We start from the raw sequence: 20,448 nt of genomic DNA, 5'->3' as shown, positions 1-20,448 counted from the left end.
TCAGAGGAAGATTTCATAATGCTGGTGCTGGGCTGGGCAGTCTAGCCAAATTCCATTCATTAGCTCAGGCGCCAGCCAGAGTATGACCAGCAAGAATGCTGTTTTGGTTCCATTGAAAAGCTGATAGGAAATCAGAAATACTGCCCTCTCCCCCCACCCCCGCCTCCCTTTTTTTCCCCTGTCTGTCTCTGTTTTGGTTCCTAAGAGGCAATACATGGACAAATGAAGAGTCTGGGACTCTGCACTATGGAAGACAGGAGCTAATCGCTAACCCAACCCCTAGTGGGGCCACTCAACCAACCACCATTGTCTTTTTTGATCTATTCTGACACTACTTTTTTTTTAGAAAGTATCTGTGTATAGTCATCGTATTTGTGCATACCTTAGAATTTAAGCATCCCAATATCAGAAATCAAATATCCAACCCACGTGATGGTTTCCAGAGCCACTGACACTGCATGGGTCAGGACCAAGGTGGGTGCTTTGGACAGCAGTGTTAACCGCACATGGTTCCTGCCAAAAAAAGAGCTTTCAATCTATAGAGGAGGCATCTAGGACCACTGAGGCGATTCAGATTCTAAACTGCAAGCTGCTCTAACCTCTTAAATGCAAAACACAAAATGAAGGAAGAAGCAGGAGCTTCCAGGAGAAGTTTGAAAGTAGGTGGGGGAGAGTTGGCAGGGATGCTTTTCCAGTACCCCTAATCCCCCCAGAGCTTAGGAAATGTTACAGCACCAGATCCTCTGAAGCCAAGGACAGAAGCTTTGGGGGAAGAGAATATACTAAGATACAAAGCAGCGCAGTGTAAGCAATGGGGGTGAGGGTAAGGTAGTTAAGGGGCATAATCTTCCTGAGTATACTCTGGAAAGATGGGCTGAGGGAGGGCATGACTTGAGGACCTGCAGGGTAGCAGATCTTATTTGTGTGTTGGCAGTGTTGCTGTTTGGGATTTTCTTGTTGCTGTTGTTGTTGTTGTTGTTGTTGTTGTTGTTGTTGTTGTTGTTGATAACTCAAGATAAACCAGCACTACATTCAATGCTGATGCAGTGTTGTTGGTTGATGCTTTTGCTTCTGCTTTGTCCTTACCCTTTAAAACAGAGCAGCCTAAGACTTAGGAACATGTGCAGAGAGCAGCACCCGGCAGCTTGCGATGTACCTGCTCTAGCTGATGGTCTCCAATTTTGCTCCCAGATACTTCAGAGGCATGAGTCCTGACACTGAGTCTGTGACACTTTCCATCACACCAAAGGCTTGACAGGGCCAGACCATCCAGAGCTCTTTTTCTTCCTAAACTTCTGAGCTGTATTTTATATGGCTGCCATCAAGTCACTGTGGTGTGAAAGCGAGGATGCTCCAGCCCTGTCTTAGCTCGTTTTCTGGCTCTAAAATAGATTATCTGAGACTGGGTCATTTAAAATAGAAAAGGGCTTTTGTTTGGGAAGTCCAGGTGCGCGATACCAACAAAGACACCATGCTTCTCAACTCGTAGCTGAAAGCAGAAATGGACAGAGGAAACAGAACAGGGAGGAGTGCCTTGTTTTGAGACGACTGACTCTTACGGTGGCTAATCAGGTCCCGTAAGAATGGACCACTCCTGTGAGAGTGGCATTGCTTCCTCCTAACCACCAAACCGTCTTCCTAGCGCATTATTGCACTGGCACACTGGAGGCCATGTTCAGCATGGCCAGGACAAATCGTACTCAGACCATTGCACTGCCCAAAACTACTCAATGCTTTTGAATCCTAGGCAAAAACTAAATATTTGTTAAGACCCTAAAGCTTGCCATTTGAATAGCCATGGTTATCTGATGTAAGTCACAGTTCTTAGCCACAGGTTGACTTGAAGGGGTACTGACACCTTTCTGTCATGGGCTTACTGCATGGTTTAACCCCGCTTCTGTTCCCCAAACTAAACAAAGACAAGTCTCTATGATTTTTGTCTTCAAATTATGTATCTTCTCTGGTTTTAAAACTTATAAATAGCTCTCATCCTCCAGGGATTTAGAGTACGCTTATATGTGGTTTTCTCGGGCCTGTACTATGGAGGCTTCACACTACCTTCAGAGAACTTTCCAGAAGAAGCGTGCTCGATCGGTTGCCTTCCTAAAACTCTCCTGTTGCTCTCAAGGTGACTCCCATTCTCTACTCTCTTCCTCTCCTTTAGCTGACCAGAAGCAACTTCTATTTTCATGTGCCTTCAGGAGTCAACCCAAACCCCCATCCCTTCTACCCCCAACACAAAGAAGTGCATGAAGAGGAAACACTGTTGGCAACCCAGAACAGACTGGCCAACCAACAAGGAGAAAACTTTCCCTCCAATACGAATTCTTTTTCTCAAACTCGTTCACCTTTGAGTCCCATCAGATGAGTCACAGGAATTAATCAGACTACCGTGTAAGACCGGGTGGCTACCCCCGAGCGGAACCTACCTCCTTACAAACCTGCTTCTGGTTTTGTTTTGTCTGTCAAGGAGCCAGGTCCTCATGTTCTACTGAAACATGTTTTTGTAAAGCACATTTCAGTAGAGTATAAATAGAGCATAAATTACTCAGACAAAAATAGTGGTTTCTTCAGAAATGTTAAGCATTGTATCTTTGAGCAAAGTTTCATTGATCACTTGCCAAACACTCTGTTATAACTCCTACTAACCCTTCCTCTGATTTGAGGCTGTCAACTGAATTGTTAAACCTGAGCCCCAGCCCTTCCCTGGAAAACTTCAGCCTGGGGCTCTGTGCTGGGGTCTTCTTCCTGTGGTTCGGGATTTAGATAAGAGCGTCCGCCCAGTACTTAGAATCTTGGGTGACAGGAGTCGATCCTGAAGTTTCTACACACTCCCGGTGCTGCTGGCTGGGTAGACAAGATGGCTCTCCAGCTGACTACGCCTGCCATTGGCAAAGGTCTGTCTCAGAGCATAGCCCTTTGAGAGGCTCCCATTTTGCAGTCAGACTCAGGGGCCCCTTGCCCCCACTGTTGTATAATATATGTCAGCGTGATCCAGACCCTCAGATTGCTGTTTCTCGTGCTCTGAATCAGCAAATAGAAAGGAGCCTGGCTATGTGAGAAAGCCTGCCCTGGCATTGGCTGTTCTGGCTGGTGAGTCACACAAGTCACAGGGGCACCAGGTCTGTCTCCCCTGAACAGCTTCTGTGGGCTACATGATTATGCTGCGTGGCTGGCATTGGGATCCCAGGGACTCCAAACGAATGCAAGGAACAAAGAACAAGAGGACAAGTGGCGATGTCTCATCACTGCAGCAGGAATCAGAGCAGGGGTCCTCAACCTGTGGGGCCATGACCTCTTTGTGGGGATGGGGGTGGGGGCACTGAACAACCTCTCCACAGGGGTTACCTAAGACCATCAGAAAACACTGCTATTTATAATTCTTAACAGTAGCAAAATTACATCTTTAAAGTAGTAAGAAGATTAATTTTATAGTTGGGGGTCGCAACAACATGAGGAACTGTATAAGGATCGCAGCATTAGGAAGACTGAGAGCCACTGCATTATAGGAAGACAACTGATTGGGGAGGTGACTCGACTGACTTGCTGCTGCCTGCTCCCTACTGGGCAGATGTGGTCTGCCATCTCCTACGCTGAGGATACGGAGTTCTTTGTTTCGCAAACCTGCTTGAGTTCTTGATTCCCAGGTGCTAATTTCTTAGCCAGTTCTTTTCTGAGGGCAAGATCCTGGCAGCCTCTCTCAGAGGCTTTCCTTCAAAGTCTGGTTGAGTTCTTGTAAAGAATACCTGGTATGGAGCAGTCAAGGGTGTTTTTGTTTCTAGAATGCTCCCCACGTGCTCCCCTATGCGCTGTTCTTTCTAGGTATATTTGCATATTTGCTGACTTCTAAAGATTTTTTTATTTTTATTCCATGTGTATGCGTCAGTGCCTGTGTGTAAGTATGTATGTATGTATGTGTGCATGTAGTATGTGTGTATGTAATATGTATGTGTACCACATCCATGTCTGGTAGCCATCAGATCTCCTGAAACTGGAGTTACAGGCAGTTATTAGCTGCCATGTGGGTGGTAGGACCCAAACCCAGGACCTCTGTAAAAGCAGGCAATGCTCTGAACTGCTGAGCTGTCTTTCCAGCCTTTGCTACTCACTTCTTTTGTTCTGAATGCCAACTCTCTCATGGCTTTGTTGTTCCTGCTGCTGTTTATCTTCAGTTCAGCGTGACATTCTACTTGAAATACAAAGTTCTCTCACTTTTGCTTTAAGAGACTCTGCCTCTTCAAGAGCTAGTAGCTCATAAGAATTATAAAATATTTTGAAAATTATATATATAATATATATAACAAAGATATATATCTTCCTTAAAGATCTTTATATATTATATTTAAAGATATATTATACAGTATTATATGTTATATTTATTATATGTTACATATAAAGATGTTTGTATATATAATTTATATAGTATATAAATATATAAAGAAGTAATATGATATATATAAAATATATGTGTGTATGTATGCGTATATATTTATTTATGTATTTATTTATCTTCTTTAAAGTACATATGTGAGCCAAACATAGCAACTCATATCTACAATTAAAAGGTTGAGGTAGGAGGATCATCATGAGTTCAAGGCCAGTCTAGGTTATATAGGAAGTTCCATGCCAGCTTGGGTAATAAAGTGAGACTCTGCCTTAGACAAATAAAATACGTATTTATGGGTTTCATGGTATGCAGGATAAGGCAATGCAGGCATGACTTGGAAGTTGATATGTAATCCTATTCATTTGATTCTAATTACATTTTATAATATGTCTGACAGCTTCAAAGTCAGGAGACAGGAAAAGCCTGACATTAAAGAAAAAAAATCACCATTTTGTAAAAAGTCTATTTCTGGGGATGTGTGTATTTGTGTGTATACATATGCAATCAGCAAACTATGTACGTAGTGCCAGGGAGGGAGATGATGAGAAACACTTCTCAGGTTTCTCACAATCAGCTAGAGAAAAGGCCACACACTATAAAACATAATCCAGTGCTGATGTGAACAGAATATGCTGGAAACCCAAAGCACGGGGATCAATTATGCCCCAGGGGTCTGCAGTTGCCTTTGCTGGGTCTCACCAAGCAAAGGCTGGAAGACAGGGAGCCACAAACAGCAAAGTACACAAAGAGAGACGTCAAACAGGGGCTTACGCAGAAAGCCCTTCTTCCTGCACACGGCGAGGCCAAGGACAGGAGTCCTGGCTGGGGCCAGACACGAAGGTCCTTAAGAGCCTTGTTAAGATTTCACTCTATCGCCAAAGCGATGAAGAGATTTTAGGAGCAAGGGTAAATAACAACTTTAATCTGTTACTCAAGCTATTGCATGAGGATCTTCTATGTGGATGATGTGTGAAGCAGAAAACCCAGTAAGGAATCTCCTGGGTGTTGATGACTGTAGGTATCAAGGTCTGTTTCCGGGTTACTCTAAGGGAAGGAGTCATGGGGAGCGGATAGGAGACATTTTAGAAGTGGACATTATGTGTTTAGCCATCACTTGGTGGTAAGGAGGTAGGAGGAAGATGAGGCAAGGGTGCTCTGAGACTTCATTTTGGCAGTTGGATAGACAGAGATTCAATTCGCTAACGATAAGGAAAGACTCTTGGCAAAGAGACATGCTTAGGGGAATTCAGACAGAGCAGAGGCAGTGGTAGAGACATTTACAGGGAGAAGCTAAAGCGCAGGAGAGAGGCCATACCTAGAGTCACACTTTTAAGACCCACAGAGACACAAAGATAAGGCTAGCCTCAGGGGCAAGCACACAGAGTAAAAGAAAAGGCCACCATGCCCCTGCCTACCACCCCACCCCAGGAACACAGCCTCAACTGGAAACAAGAAGAGGAGAGACCAGGAAGAGCCTAGGCAGAGACAAGTCAGATGTAGGAAAAACCAAAAGAGGCATAGCCCAGAAAAAGGAAAGCTGCAACAAACTAGGGGAGGCGAGAGGCAAGTCCTGCATCGGAGCTGCTGCCAGCTACAGGGGCTTTGGGAAGTTTAGGAAGAGTGATGCCTAGAGAGTGAAGAATGCAAGCTGGACTTTCAGGAGACAAAGAGGTGGGGCAGGGGACAGAGGCAGCTGCTCCAAAATGAGAGATGGATGGCCCACAGGGCAGCAAACTGGAAGCCACTTTGGCTTAATTGCCAAGTATTAAGGGGTCATAGAGAAAATACCATAAATCTTCATGTCTCTTATTTGTCAGGTTTCCATGTGACTTGAGCTCCTATGGCTCCTGCTTGGTTGCTGTTTGTTTTTAGTCCCTTCTGTATGCAAATAGTTATATAAGACGGTAGCCAGCACTTGTGATGTCTGACTCATCTTGGCCTGTGGGACCAGTGGAAGACGCTATGAAAGGATACAGTCACCTAGGACAATGGGATGTTGAGATCTGAGCGGTCTGAGTGTGGATGAACATCTTCTTTGGGGATGTCAGAGAAGACCACTGGACGGGTCAGCCATAAACCCCAGCTTTAGGAAAAGCTGTGGAGAGAGCTGGGAGAAGGCCGAGAGAGGGAAACACGGGAGGGAAGCAGGAGAGCTTAGTGTATGAGACACTGGAGGAAGGGAGTGTTTTCAGGAGAAGGCGCTGGATGAGGAAGTACGCAGAAGTGTTTTCACCTGAGGTGAGAATGTAACCAGGACTCTGAAAAAGCATTTTCAGTAAAAAGAGGCAAAGTCAGACTTAGGAACTAAGACATATCCTACTGGACCCTTTGCTGCTCCCATTCAGCAACTCACATATGGCATTGCTATATTCAATGACCAATTATTTATGATGCACCTGAGTGTGTTTGTGTACACAGAAACAGTGTCTTTATATAGCAATGGTCTCATGGGCAAAAAATAGGGTCCTTCACACCATAGACACTTCAATAAAGGATGAGCTAAATGTCTATGGCCTAGTGCATCATGCTCACGGTAGGTTTGTGGGCACACAGTCTACAAGGTTCATACGAGAAAATTACCTAATAACAAATTCTGCAGAACACATTTGGTCATTAATCAATGCATATTTAAAATGCATTAAAGCTCACATTAAGAACAACACAAAAACACATGCAGACTATCATATAGCTATCAAGATTCTAAAACTTACAAGGTATATAAATGAGGATTGATTTACTTTTCTGGGAGGGGGCTCATTTAAAAAACAACGTGAACTTGGAAAGTGGCAACATCCAAGAGGATCCTGAGCTATGTGAGGATGTGGGGGCTGGGGGTGCATTAAAAGTATTTCTTCCTTACAGCACTGCTCGTCATGTAACTGAGTCTGGTCTTATTCTTCTCCCCTCCCCCTCCCCCTCTCTGTCCCACCCCCTCCTCCTCCCCTCTTCCCTCCCTTCTTACCCTTCCCCCTTCTCCCTCCCCTTCCCCCTCCCCTGTAGTGGAATGGAGCATGTCTAAAGACTTCTCCCCTTTGGCTGGGGAGATCATCATGGACAGCCTGCAGACCCTGAGGTGCACAATCACAGGACTCACCACAGTAAGTGTCCTCCCGATGCATTCACCATCCTCTGCTTTTTGCACGGGGATGCTGACAGCAAATGCCTACTCTGGAAGCAACAGCCAACACCGGGTCCCTCTGACAACAACTGCCACTCGTTAAGCGTGATATGTCTGGTCCCCATAATCTGAGTCTCACAAAGGGTGAGCAGACAGCATGAACCACTTTGTAAGCTGCCATGTTCTAAGGAGATCAGAAGGAGACTGGCCTCATGCGAGCCTTGAAAGCTGCTGCTCTTGGGATCACAGTCTAATCTGCAGGGGGATCAAAGGCTCTGAGAGATCCAATTTTGACTCCCTGTCTGATGGTAAAAATAACAGCTTCATCTAGCCCTCCCCTCCCCCACCGCCTCACTGAGATCAGTCATCAATTGGAGTCACACACTTTCCTGAGAGAACTCCTTTTCCTATGATTAAAAAGAAAAAGAAAAGAAAGGACTAAGTCTGCTACTAAAGAAAAGAAACTTATACACGGCAAAGGTACAATCTCTCTGTAACATAAACTAACTGGGAATGAAAAGCTGGAACTAGCCTTGTTTATTGGTTTAACCAATCTAATTTAAATAGCGACTACTTATGAACCACAAATGAGCATCCAAAATGCAAAAAATTAAAAAAAAAAATAAAAACACCAAGCAAATCTGAGAAACACCAAGACTGAGAAAACTGTGAGTTTCTTCAAGTAATTCCAACTCAAAAGATGTGGGGGAGGGGGAGATTAACTTTAAATCATAATCCTTTAAATGTAATTATAAATGTTTAAAATCCAGTTCAAATGATTAATATTTAAGACCTTCATATGGGAGGAGCAGAGAGATATTTCTGTTGTTTTCTTAGAGGTTAGCCAATTAAAATAGTTATCTGTACTATATAATCCCAAACCCCAGCATTACAAAGCTGCCGTCCAGCTTATTCTAAGGGAATTCTTGGTGGTTTGGTCACCACCAAGAATCCTGACTTTTAGTCCTAATCGCATGTCTGCACCGGAGAGCAGAACTGTGGATCACCAGAGCAAACAAAGCCCCCCGAGTGGGTGGCCCTCGAGATGCTATCAGTATAACACTGGCTCCAGCGCAGTGGCTCGCACCATGGAAGGAGGCCAGGAAGAACCCCAGGGAATTTCTATTGCTTAAAAGAAAAAGTGATAGCGTGATGAAAATGGAAAACTCTCCCCAGAGAGGGTCTCTGACATCAAAAGTAGCTTCCCGAGGGATGAGGTTTTTCCACTCCGCCATCCAATGAGAGCAATGCAGACATTATCCTGAGCATATAAATGCCTGACATGAATTTACAGTTCTAGACCATCCCTATAACCCTGAGGTGCGTAAAACCCAACTTTCAATGGTATAGAAAGAGGTGTTGACTTCATTATATGATAAGGCAATATCATTAAAATCCTATCAAACTCTCCACAATTTTTCTAATGTAAACACCATTTTACATTTATAGCAAGCAATTGTTCACCCAATATTGGCTTCTCACAAAAAAAATAAAATAAGAAAGAAAAGAAACCTCAAAGCAAATATTAAAACCATACAAAACAATTTAAAGGATTATCAGTAAGCAAAGAACAACTCCTTAACTCTTTATGCCATAAAAAGAAGTTAAAGAAAATGGGCCATCCTTTTAATAATGGCTTTAAAATTGAAGTCACATCAGAAAGTTGATTAATTTTTACATGCTTGAACAGCGGAGCAAAGGAAGCATTATTACTGAGTAAACGGAAGCATTATTTGTTGCGGCACAAAATGAAAAGAAGCCCGGAATGCACCAGCGAAGAAAGGCTGGTTGGATAAACGAAAGAGAATCTGCTCACACTGAGGCACTATGCAGCCACTAAGAGAAAGAGGCCGGCTTCGTGAGCTCGCTCGCTCGCTCGTCTGCAGAGATATTTGTTGCAGCTTGCTAACTTTCTAGAGTAACTGCATCAGCTGCTGTTGCCTCTGGGGAGGGAAGAATTAAGTAGAAAAAGGGTGAAGGGTGGGAGATTGCTGTGGTTAGTAAACCTTGTGAAGCTGTGTGGGTTGGAAGAACCTGTTGTTGGTGTGTGTCTGTGTGTGTGTGTCTGTGTGTGTCTGTGTGTCTGTGTGTGCCTGTGTGTGTCTGTGTGTCTGTGTGTCTGTGTGTGTGTGTGTGTGTGTCTGTGTGTCTGTGTGTCTGTGTGTGTGTTGGACTTTTGTTGTTCTATTTTTATTTATTTGTGGGGTTTTTTTTGGGGGGGTGGGTTTTTTTTTTTAATTTGTCTTTTAGTTTTTTAGAGAAAGAATGGGCAGGCTTAGTGGACGGTGAGCCGGGGAGGATCTAGGAAGAGTTGGGGGAGGGGAAACTGGGATCAGAATATATTATAAGAAAAACTGATCTTACACATCAAATACATATTTTTATACACACAATACAGAGAGAGTGTTGGCATGTAATTTAGGGGCGGGGAAGTCAGGAAAAATAACTATGATATTCCAATTCTGAAATCTAGAAAGTGCACAGAGACTACAAGAACCCTTCAAATGCGATGAATTATAAGGCCTAACACAGCGTCCTGTTTCAATTCCTTGCAGGGCCAACAGTATTTTGTTCAAGTCTCAGCTTACAACATGAAAGGATGGGGACCAGCTCAGACCACGACACCGGCGTGCGCCTCTCCCTCTAGTAGGTGGTAGCTACTTCCAGGGTGGCAGCATGCTCAACTGCTCTATCCCTTGGTTGCCTCTGCCAGCTCCCTTCCTGCCCCCACCTCACCCTCTGCAACTTCTCGGAGCAGCAGCAGGGCCACAGAAGAATGATCCCTCTGCAGAAATGCGCACAGGATGGCAGCTCAGGAGAGAGAAGTGGGGCATTTGAAATCACAGCAGCTGGCCAACAATGGTGTCTTTAATTAGTTGTAGCTGTCAAAGGTTATTCAAGATCTCAGCCTCAATTCAACATCTGTAGGATGGGTCTAACTGGCATCCTTTCACAGGGCTTTGCGGGGAGGGGGAGGATACCATGGGAATTGGCCAGCCCATAGTATGCAGTCCATTTTAGTTCTGTGTTCCTTCCCTTGCCTGCAGTGAACACATCACATTGATCCCCTATGAGGATGAAACCAAACACCTTTGACTTAATGCTAGTCTACCAAAAGAATAGCTTTTTTTTATTAACAGTCACCCTGCAACAGATACAATATCTAACATTTGTATCTAACATTTTTAGTGGTGGCTGAGGAACCCAGCAGAGACTTCTGGTCATTTAAAGATTAATAATTTATGCCTCGTATGTTTGGTATAACTCCCTGTTTGGTAAAACCAGACAAAAGAGTAGACTGAACTCCAGGTTTTATTTTCCCCTATTCACAGAGCTATTAATGCCATAATTAAGAGTCCTGCCACGCACTTCTTGCAAGAGTGAGAACTGCTTAATCATTTATGGAACACAGCTTTTATCTTACTCAAATGCCTTAGGCCTATCCATTTCTGTCTACTGTACTTTACATACCTTGGAACTAGTTTAAAGAAACAGAGATGCAGATAAGTGTGCACAAAATGTGCACTGCAGCAGTATATTAATAATAGCTAAATGTGTGTTTCAAAAAACCCAAGTACCCAAATATCAGTGTACTAGTGACGTATGGTACCGTCATGTCCATATTAAAGAGCCAAACATGATCAATCACCTAAAAATGTGTTTAAAAACCCATTGTGTACAAAGAAGTCCTAGACTAGGGCCTGTATATAAAATAATAATAATGATATAATCATCATCATCATCATTATCATCATCATCATCATCATACAAAATGTAGGAACTTCATTTAGCCATTAGTTTATCTATAATTAGCTAGGATATGTCTAGATCACTAACAAAATTTAAAGTGGCTGGGGAGATGGCTGACGTGGTAAAGTGCTTGCCACACAAGCAAAAGGACCAGAGTTTGATCCCCAAAGCCCACATAAAAAAAATCCAGGTGTGTTTTTGTAGTCCCAGTGCTAGGGTGGGGACAGAAACAGAAGGAGCCTCAGGCAGTCGGGCAAACTCCAAGCTCAGTGGGAGCCCCTGTCTCTAAAACCAAGATGCATGACAACCCAGGTTTCATCTCTGGTTTCCACATGTACACACACATATGTACACACACACACACACACACACACACACACATTTAACAGTAGATACCTAAATTATGAATTTATATGTTTTCTGGCTTATGTGTTTATATTTTTCCAGTGTTATAACAACCTCTTATCCAAGACAAACTATAAATCAGGTGACAAATTGTGGGCTTTGGGTGCAGTGTCTCTTCTCACCCTCACAGAACTCCTTCATCGTCCCTACCGCCTTGTGGATGTACATCACTGTCATTAGTGTCTGTAGCGTTTTCACTATCAGCGATAACTGCTATAAGACTCATTCCATTCAGGGCATTAACCTAAGAGCTTTCACAGTAGGCCTTATCTCTTTGATGACGAGGGAGCTATTCACATGGAGACATATGTACAGAGTCCAACCTTCGAACAGTAACTCAAGTGGAGGCCACATCACTGGTACACAGCCAAACTGTGATTCAATACCTGAGTTTGTTAAGACCCTTCCATGTCTTCCTACAGTAACTAGAGCCCTATTATCAGACAGAGAAGTAGGCTGAAGGCCAGTCAACCATGCCTACCACCTCCAGGTGAATGGAATGCTTACGCAGGGTTACACATGGCCTTGGACCACCAATGCCAGTGCTCTCCAAGGTCCCTGACTCCCTCTTCATTTGATGATTTCATCAATAGTCAATGTTTGGAAATTTCCATTGCTAGAGATTTATCAGAAACACACACTGGAATTGCAAGATTAAGACACTAAGGAGCCAATCCCATTGGCAAGGGTAGGGGGTGTGTGTCTCATTAGAGGTGGGGCAATAGAGAGAACAAAAAGACCAGTCTCAGTTAACCTGGAAGCACAGGAGGGAAGCTGACTCCAAAGGCACGCCCAGCGTGAATTCTGCTCTGCAGATGAGGCTTAACTTCCAACGCTCAGGTATCTGGGTTCCATAAGCCTCACCTTCTGTTCAGACTCCTCTCTCACAGGCTCGCATTTAGACCTCTCTCCAGCATGACAAGAGCGGTTGTTCAGAGCTTAGACGAGTCATTTATTTATTGGTAATTAACAGAGTGAAAAGCAATGCTTTCTAAAACGGCGTGCCTGATTAGCAAGGGTGGCTGGCAAAGAGCTGAAAGCCTAACATATGCTTAGAGTTGCTGCAGACATGCCATATCACTTGGAAAGAACAATATAAAAACACTCTCGTTCTATTTATAAACAGAGTATGACATTGTGATGTAACATGTATCCGTATTCAGATACTTACTAGAGGACAATGTACTCTAACATGACAGAGTAATTGGAAATTTGGTAATATGTTCCAGTAAGCTATAAAACTCTTTTTTTTATATTTTTACAAAAGGCCTTAATGTGTTTTTATAGACTTATGTTATATGGTATGGTACATAATAAGAGAAAAGCGCCCAGACAGGCTTGTCTGAGTTACGATCAGGAAAATCCTGATATGGCTGGTGAGTGTAAGCTCTGCACTGTGTTGCCACTGAAGTGTCTCATTACCAGAACCCTGAGCTGTAGTATGTGGAACAATCTGCCCTTTTCCTACCATGCAAAGTTTATTCCTGTCAGGTTCCTGATTTCTTAATATATTTTCAATTTTCTCCCTCATCCCTAAAGTCTCCCATTTTATGTAGTCATCAGAATGCTCCAAACATCTATAAGAAGAAAAAAAAATCCTCATTCTTTCCAAAATATTGGCATTGTTCAGCGCTTGCTTGGACTGCAACTGGGCTGGCCATTAGCAATTTTCTTATGTATCGTAAAGTCATCAGAGCCAGCTCACCTCAGTGTAATAGCACTAAGCTGAAACTGGGGTCCATTCCACCACCACTGCCGCCCTTGTCCCAATGACAGCATGAAGACTTACTAGAACAAATTACCACATTCAGGTCAACTGAACTGACTCAGCTGCCCAGGAGTGTTACTCAGGCACAGACGCCTGCTCATCCCCACTGCATCATGGGTACTTGAGAGGCATGACTCCAACTAAAGGAACAGTGACCCATGTGCTTCCAGGAGGGCAATGTTTATTCTGTGTCCAGATGTAAGCTGCACTATAAATAGTCTAAGGGCCTCTGGCAGCTGTTGCCCTAAACGTCAAATGTGCCAGCCTTCCTGAACACTATCATGCTTGTACTCCCAGTGCCTTGCCAACAGCATGCTGAGCATTTCCTGTATGCTGAGGATGCTACTTGACTTCTACTCTTTCTTTTCAATCTCATCCTCCAAGGGAGTTTAAAAACTGGCATTGCAGAGGAGAAAAGTGAGGCAAAGAGAAGCTCCAGTCGTGGCTCTTGCCCACAAGGAACAGAGTCTACAAAAGGCACCTGTGCCAATTTTCTGTCTCCAGAGTTGACCACAACGAAGCCCCAACAGACAAACTCCAGCTAAGATCTAACTCTCCTGCCCAAAAGGAATTATAAATGTGTCCCAGTATAATGAAATGAGCACAAATACTACACTTAAGGCCACTAAACCATGTCACAGTGCTGACTGGGCCACTGAGCTGAGGGAGATGGGTCTGGACTGGGGAAGGGATGTTTCAGCATCATCTTCCTCAAGGGAAAATGAGAAACCACATATAGGAGAGGAAGGATGCTAAGAGGGCCTTGAAAATCTATGAGGCCCCTTTCTTCTTAGATAATCATCAGACGGAGTAAAAAGCAGTGTTTCCATACTGAATTGCCTCAAGTCTTATTTACAGAATGCCTATCATGAGACAGGCATTGCGCCAGATCCCTGACAATGATATGAGATGAAATCTCATTTCATCCTCATAAACCTCTCATAAGACAGACACCATCCTTGTTTTTTCAAATTAGGGAGTGGAGGCCCTGTTGATAGAAAGGACTTGCCTGAAGTGGGCTGAGAACAAGAAGAGTCAGTGCTCACACTGGCGTTTAGTGGACCCCACAACCAAAACTTACCTCTCCCTACCTGACCTAACGTGAAAACCCCATCTGGGCTTAGCTGACACCCATGATGTCCCTCTTAAATATATACATTCCTGGGCTCGGCATGGACCGTTGTGAGATGATTGGACCTATCTGCTGTAAAGGACTCGAGTGTCTGAACAAAAAAAGACTCTGTACATTAAAACAGTTCTGTCAGAGAGGGATTTGAGTCTGGCTGGCCTCTCTGAGGTAGAGAGGCTAGCCTTCATAGAGATGTACTTGAAAGCGTTGCTTTTGACTCATTCAGAAGGAAAAAGTAGAAGAAAAATAGAAGCGGGGATGGACAATGAAGTGACTGACCTGCTGGGGGGAAAGCGAGAGCTGGAGACAGCAGAACGGCGATCCTGACATTAGTCCCGTATGAGTTATTACTCTTGATATCATTATAGCCAAATGGAATGAAAATAGAAGGGGGAGAAAAATCTCAGTGGGGACTGCAATTTAAATTTGCCATGTAAGCTAATACTGTATATTTAGAGACTGAGCAGACAGGGTGGTTGGTGGCTCGGAGTATGTGCAGGGGCTGCTGTGCCAGCTAACCAAAGCAGACATTCATTAGAGCAAAATGTAGATTTCTATTTCTTGGCATCTGACATGGGCTCCTTCCTTGGAAAGAAATGTCAATTTGGCCAAAAGTGTGAAACCTACAATAAAAGCACTGGGACTGTGGATTTCATCTAGTCTGCACATTCCCACCCATCTTTCCTACTGTGAAAATCCAGTTGAAACTTGGGGTGCTGAATTCAGAGGTAACAGGGGTTACTGGTCAGGACAGGGGATGCTGAGAAAGGGGGCGGGGAGGGCTAAAGAGAAGAGATATTGGACTTCCAAATTTCCTATTTCTTTTGGCTCTCAAGCACCGTTTTCTCTTGCCCCAAAACTGCCCAACACAAGAAGCCAACCACAATTACTGTTTTGCATAGGGCTCTGAACAATGGCAGCTCCCAAACCGTCGGTCAGCACCGCCTGCCAGTTCTGCGTGTGCTGGGTGCTCATCTATGGAGCCTGTGGGCAGTGAACACAAAAACCCCAGCGCCTCGGCTTTAAAATGTCCCTCTGTTTGTTTCTTTTGTTCAATAGACTGGAAAGACTATGACGACAGAGAGCCCAGACACAAGGGACAGAGCAAAGTTCTGGAGAGCCTGCTGCAGCAGGTCCGAGCCCTTCATCAGCATTACAGCTGCCGGGGTAAGGATAAAATCTGTGCTGGGCCATCGACTGAGGTCTCGGTGGCGCCGGTAATTTTAGCAGTTTCCTAGCTGGGTCATACCTTCTCATTCATCAGGGAAAAAGAGATATTAATATTTGTACATCTGGAATCACTTTACAGCACTATCTTGCTTTAACCCTTCCGTGGAGCCTTCCCTCTCCTTTCCTCCCCTTCCTCTCTTTCTCTCCACACACACAAAAAAAGTTTGAAAATAAGCACAAGGGAAAAAAAACAGCTTCTGCTACTGTTCTCCTCTCATTGAACTGGCCCTATGAGAAAAACTCCCTTAACATTTTACCCCTGAGCCTTGGAGAGGGCGTTCCAGTGATAGCAACCACAACACACCTTCGTGTTGATAGATAAAGTAGCTTACAGTACATTTTCGCATCCACTGTGCCAAGATTTCATCCTCACTCTGCCCATTGTGAGGGGAGCTAAGTTGACTTGCCCAGCGTCATAATTAATGCCAAACTGTGGTCTGGGATTTGGGGTACTGTGCCCAGCCATCCTGCTGTACCTCGTTTTTGCCCCCCTGAACTTTAATCCCACCTTGAACTTTAGTCTTCCTCCATTCCACTTTTTGGGCAGGAGTGGAGCTCGCCTCATCTCCATTTTAGCCCCCACTTCACCCAGAGACTCTGTGAGATGCTTTTAAAAAGCTTCTCTGTTGCTTGGGCGGCTCAGATGGGACAGGGTCAGGTTTCTGATCTGTGTAATGATTCGTAGAAGAGGCACTTAGTTTTATTTGGAGAATTAAAGCCTCCATAAAGTTTTCATTTTCCATGCTCCCATCAGATCTCCAACTGCTCTGTGCTCTCTAGATTCAGGGGCCTGCTGAGCCAGCTGGGTAAAACACCCATGGCTCAAGCTAAGATGCTATGCTTGCTGTTTAGACGCCGCATAAATCATACTTAGCATTAGCAGAAAGTTTCCCAATTACTGTATAGCTCTGACAACAGGGCCCTTCAGAAACATTGGCTCTAGCTGGAGATGAGGACAAGTGTTTGCAAGAAAATGGTGTTTTCCTAGTGAGTGGCTCATTAGGAGATGTAAATATGTACGAGGGCAGCAGGAGAAGGAAACCCAAGTGGGATTTTCATTCCTGAATATCTAGGAAGACTTGACACCTTCCCCCACTCCCACCTCACCCCCAACTAAAAAAAAAAAACAGAGACCCACAACAGTCTACACTGACCCAAGTCCATTCAGTTCTGGGTCACTGGGCTCACTGGGTGTTTGCTGGCGTCCTCTCTTTTCTGCCTCTCCCTTGCTCCCCTGCCTACTGGCTCCTGTATGAAAGCAAAGGTGATCTAGCAATTGGGCAAGTCCTCTTTGCAATCCACATCCACTTTGTGTTTGGTCCTCTGAGGAAGGGAGCTGAAACTGCCCATGACCAAAAGGGTTGGGTTTTGATGTGTTCATTACTAAGGATTCGGATGTGCTCCTTGTTACTATACAGTTAGTATCCAGTATCCAAGAAATGATCTCCTGGATAGCTCAATCATCTCTATACTTTCCATTCGACTCTTATCATGCATGCGCATGCCCCTTCCCCAAGCAGAGCTATACACATAATATTACGGATGATGTACCCAGGGAATAAAGTAGACCTTCCCCCAAAAGGACATTTTAAAAAGTTGGTAGAGTCTGTCTATCCTGGGCACTGAAATAATACAAACAATGTGAGAGATGCTGTAGTCCCATGAGAGGGATGGCTCAAGAGCTCCAGTCACATAAGGTTAGGAGGCACTGAATTCTTCATCCCCTTTGTGGAAATGTAAACTAGACATCATAATATTAAAAGACTGCAGTCAAGACCCAAGCGAACTTTATTAAACAAGCATGTTCCAGATCCATTGGCCATATAAACCCTTTGCCATAAAATTAGTATTCTATGGTGTAAACTTTGGGAAAGGCTGACCTATGACCTGTCAAAATAAATTGCCTCACACACTCACACACACACACACAAATTCTAATGTAACTGGGGGGTTCAAAGGATAAGCAAAGGCTGTGTAAAGACAGCTAAGAGAGAGCCACAAAGCTGTTGTTTTGAATACTCAACTACATCGAGATAGTGTGGTTTATTTGGGACATAAACTTTTATAAACCTTGTAAATAGGAAAAATTACTCCGAGTCCTAGTTCTTGCATTTAGAGTTTACAGAAGAGCATTTAACTTAGGCCCGTCACAGCGTCTTCATCAGAAAATTGGGCTGTCTAATTTGCAGTGTCGTTATGAGCAGGAAATGAGGCCACAGACTCACACACCCAGCACAGTGGAAACCCTTCACAAACTCTAGCTCATCTTCAGTCGAGTGAAGAATGGCGCCACTCTCCATCCACAGCAATTGCCTGGCACATCTTAGCATTAAGGCATGGGTGGTGTCTTCACTGTACTTAGCTGGATGGGGTACTCACCACTACCCAGCAGACTGCAGTGCAGAAGCAATAGGAAAGCGTCTCCACTGCCCCCACCCTCAAAGCCTGTCCAATCAGTACCAAAACTTTTCAAGTCCTTTCAGTATGGAAGCTTATGCCCTTCAGTTTCGGAACTTCATTTTCTTACGTTATTAATTTCTTCCACTACCAGAACACCCCTTTCCTCACTTCTTTCCTACTAGAATTCTTGTAAGTTAGAAGTTGAAATCTCCTAAGCTAGTCCTTTTGTTTTCTTCCTCCACCCTCGTTTTTGTTTGTTTGTTTATTTGTTTGCTTTTAAGATAAGGTCAACATATATCCCTAGTTGATTCACTATGCTGACCAGGCTGGCCTTAAACTTGCAGTGATCCTCCTGCCTCTACCTCTTCAGCGCTGGGATTACAGCTCCGTACCACTATGCCTTGCCCAATCCCTTCAGTTTTCTTTAATGCTTCCCTCCACTTTCTACCCTGATATCTTTTTGCTCCACTTTCTCAAAAACTTACCATTTTCATTTTCTAAGACTTCTACTGGATTTTTATGTTTCTGATAGCATTTTTCATTCTCAATGTTCCTTTGTTCTACTATTAAAAAATAAATAATCCCCACCACCCTACGCGTTCAGCATCTTGTCTCTCGGAATGGTAATGACAAGCTGGCTCCATTTTGTTCCATTTTGTATTTCCTCCCTTCAGACTTGCTCTTTTCCCCTACTTTTGGCCTTTGTGTTTCCTGGTGAGTATATTTCTTAAATGCCTAGCGAGCGAGGCCTCATTGTTTGTTCAGATTTAAAAGGATAGAGATCAACAGCCACTGGGGACAGAACAAAGAGCTTTATTCACAGGCTTCACTGTCAGGTGAGCTGCTGTCATGTTTTCATTGGGAAATCACCAATGTCGTAATCTGTGAGTGTATTCTCTGGTGAAAATTACCCAAAGGAATTCCTTCTAGGATCCTGCCTAGAAAGTATAACTTCCGGTATGTGTGTTCTGAGAACATAAAGGGTAAATATTATACATGAAGCCTTTCACTTAATCTACCAGGCTTAATAACTAGCAGCATCACCACCATCATCCTATTTCCAATTGTCCCCGGGGTCTTCCTGTCTCCTACCCCAGAGGCTTTGCTTTCATGGGTCACTGGGTTTTGCCTGTTTGTTTTACTTCCCGGAGAATAAGCCACTACCTTTCACCTAGGATAGGAAAAGGGTCTTTTGTCTGGCTGTGCAGTAGGGGAAATAGAAGTCTGATTTTTTAAAGATTTCAGAAACTCCCGATGTTAGCTGCATTTGTGCCCCTTCCCTCTGCTAAGCAGCCGTGGAATCTGTGGGGTGAACTAGGTTACTTCTCGGTGGCTCACTGGGAGTTTAGGCGCCATCTTTCTCTGGTCTGTTAAGTCCGTCTGCCCACCTGCTTTCTGCTACCAAACCTCACTTTCTGTGTCTCCTGCCCCATCGATTTGCCTTTATAGAATCCATCTCCTTCATGCCTGTTCCGACTTTAGTAAGGCTTAGACGGAGTAGCAAGCAATGCCTAGGTTGACTCCCCACGTTGAACAGCAGCATCATTCGCCAACAGCCAAACTCATGTTCAAATCACAAACAGAAATTATTTTACCTTTGTCTCCCAGGAGCAACCACCACTAACCCAACTCTGAAGCTGAGGAAAAGGCACGTGTCAGCTAATGACTCCTGTAGGATTACAATGCAGATCCCCGCTGGGTGAACCTCAACCGTGGGTCATGCTCTCTCTGTAACAGCTGTGATAGGGGCCTCTGTTCTCAATCCCAGGAACATGCCTACCAAACTTCAGTGATGACGCCAGCAACCTTGGCTTCCCTTCTTTACATAGAGTAGAGTAGGCGACGGCAGTGACCCATCATCTTGCCCAACTCCATGGAGCATCACTTGCGGAGACCGTTTACAGATGTCTGGGGATTTTACTGCAGCTCTTGGGGAAAGCTCCAGGTTATCAGCAGGAGAGGAAATGTGGACAATAGTCACACAACTGCACCTACAGGGAATCACATACAGCAGCTGCCCCAAAATGACTTATGCAGTCTCTTTGGGTACTGGCTTTGCTCTTTGGGGCAATCCATTTTATATCTCGGTCCCAGTCCCTACCTAAATAATAAAGGTAACATTTAGACGTATCCCTACAGATACATATTTTTTATTTTTGTTTTTTCCTATGTTTTGAAATGAAATAGCATTACATCACTCCCTCCTCCCTTTAACTCCTCTCTGCTAGCCTTTCTTGATATCTTCCCATGTCCCCTCCTCA

General features: G+C 44.1%; 2 protein-coding genes across 2 annotated transcripts in view; one reads left to right on the top strand and one right to left on the bottom strand.

Annotated features, from left to right (window-relative positions):
- Positions 1 to 20,448, top strand: part of ANKFN1 (ankyrin repeat and fibronectin type III domain containing 1) — a 405,102-nt gene that overhangs the window by 322,742 nt on the left and 61,912 nt on the right. The window contains exons 8-10 of the mRNA XM_084750198.1: positions 7,388 to 7,485; positions 10,061 to 10,151; positions 15,617 to 15,724. Of these exons, the coding sequence (XP_084606324.1) occupies positions 7,388 to 7,485; positions 10,061 to 10,151; positions 15,617 to 15,724 (297 nt within the window). The remainder of the gene's footprint in view (positions 1 to 7,387; positions 7,486 to 10,060; positions 10,152 to 15,616; positions 15,725 to 20,448) is intronic.
- Positions 1 to 20,448, bottom strand: part of LOC311579532 (uncharacterized protein) — a 461,287-nt gene that overhangs the window by 385,633 nt on the left and 55,206 nt on the right. The window lies entirely within an intron of this gene.

The sequence above is a fragment of the Acomys minous genome (assembly GCF_964271855.1).
Source record: "Acomys minous genome assembly, chromosome: 12".
NCBI classification, from domain to species: domain Eukaryota; kingdom Metazoa; phylum Chordata; class Mammalia; order Rodentia; family Muridae; genus Acomys; species Acomys minous.
This window is presented reverse-complemented; position numbering and strand designations above follow the sequence as displayed.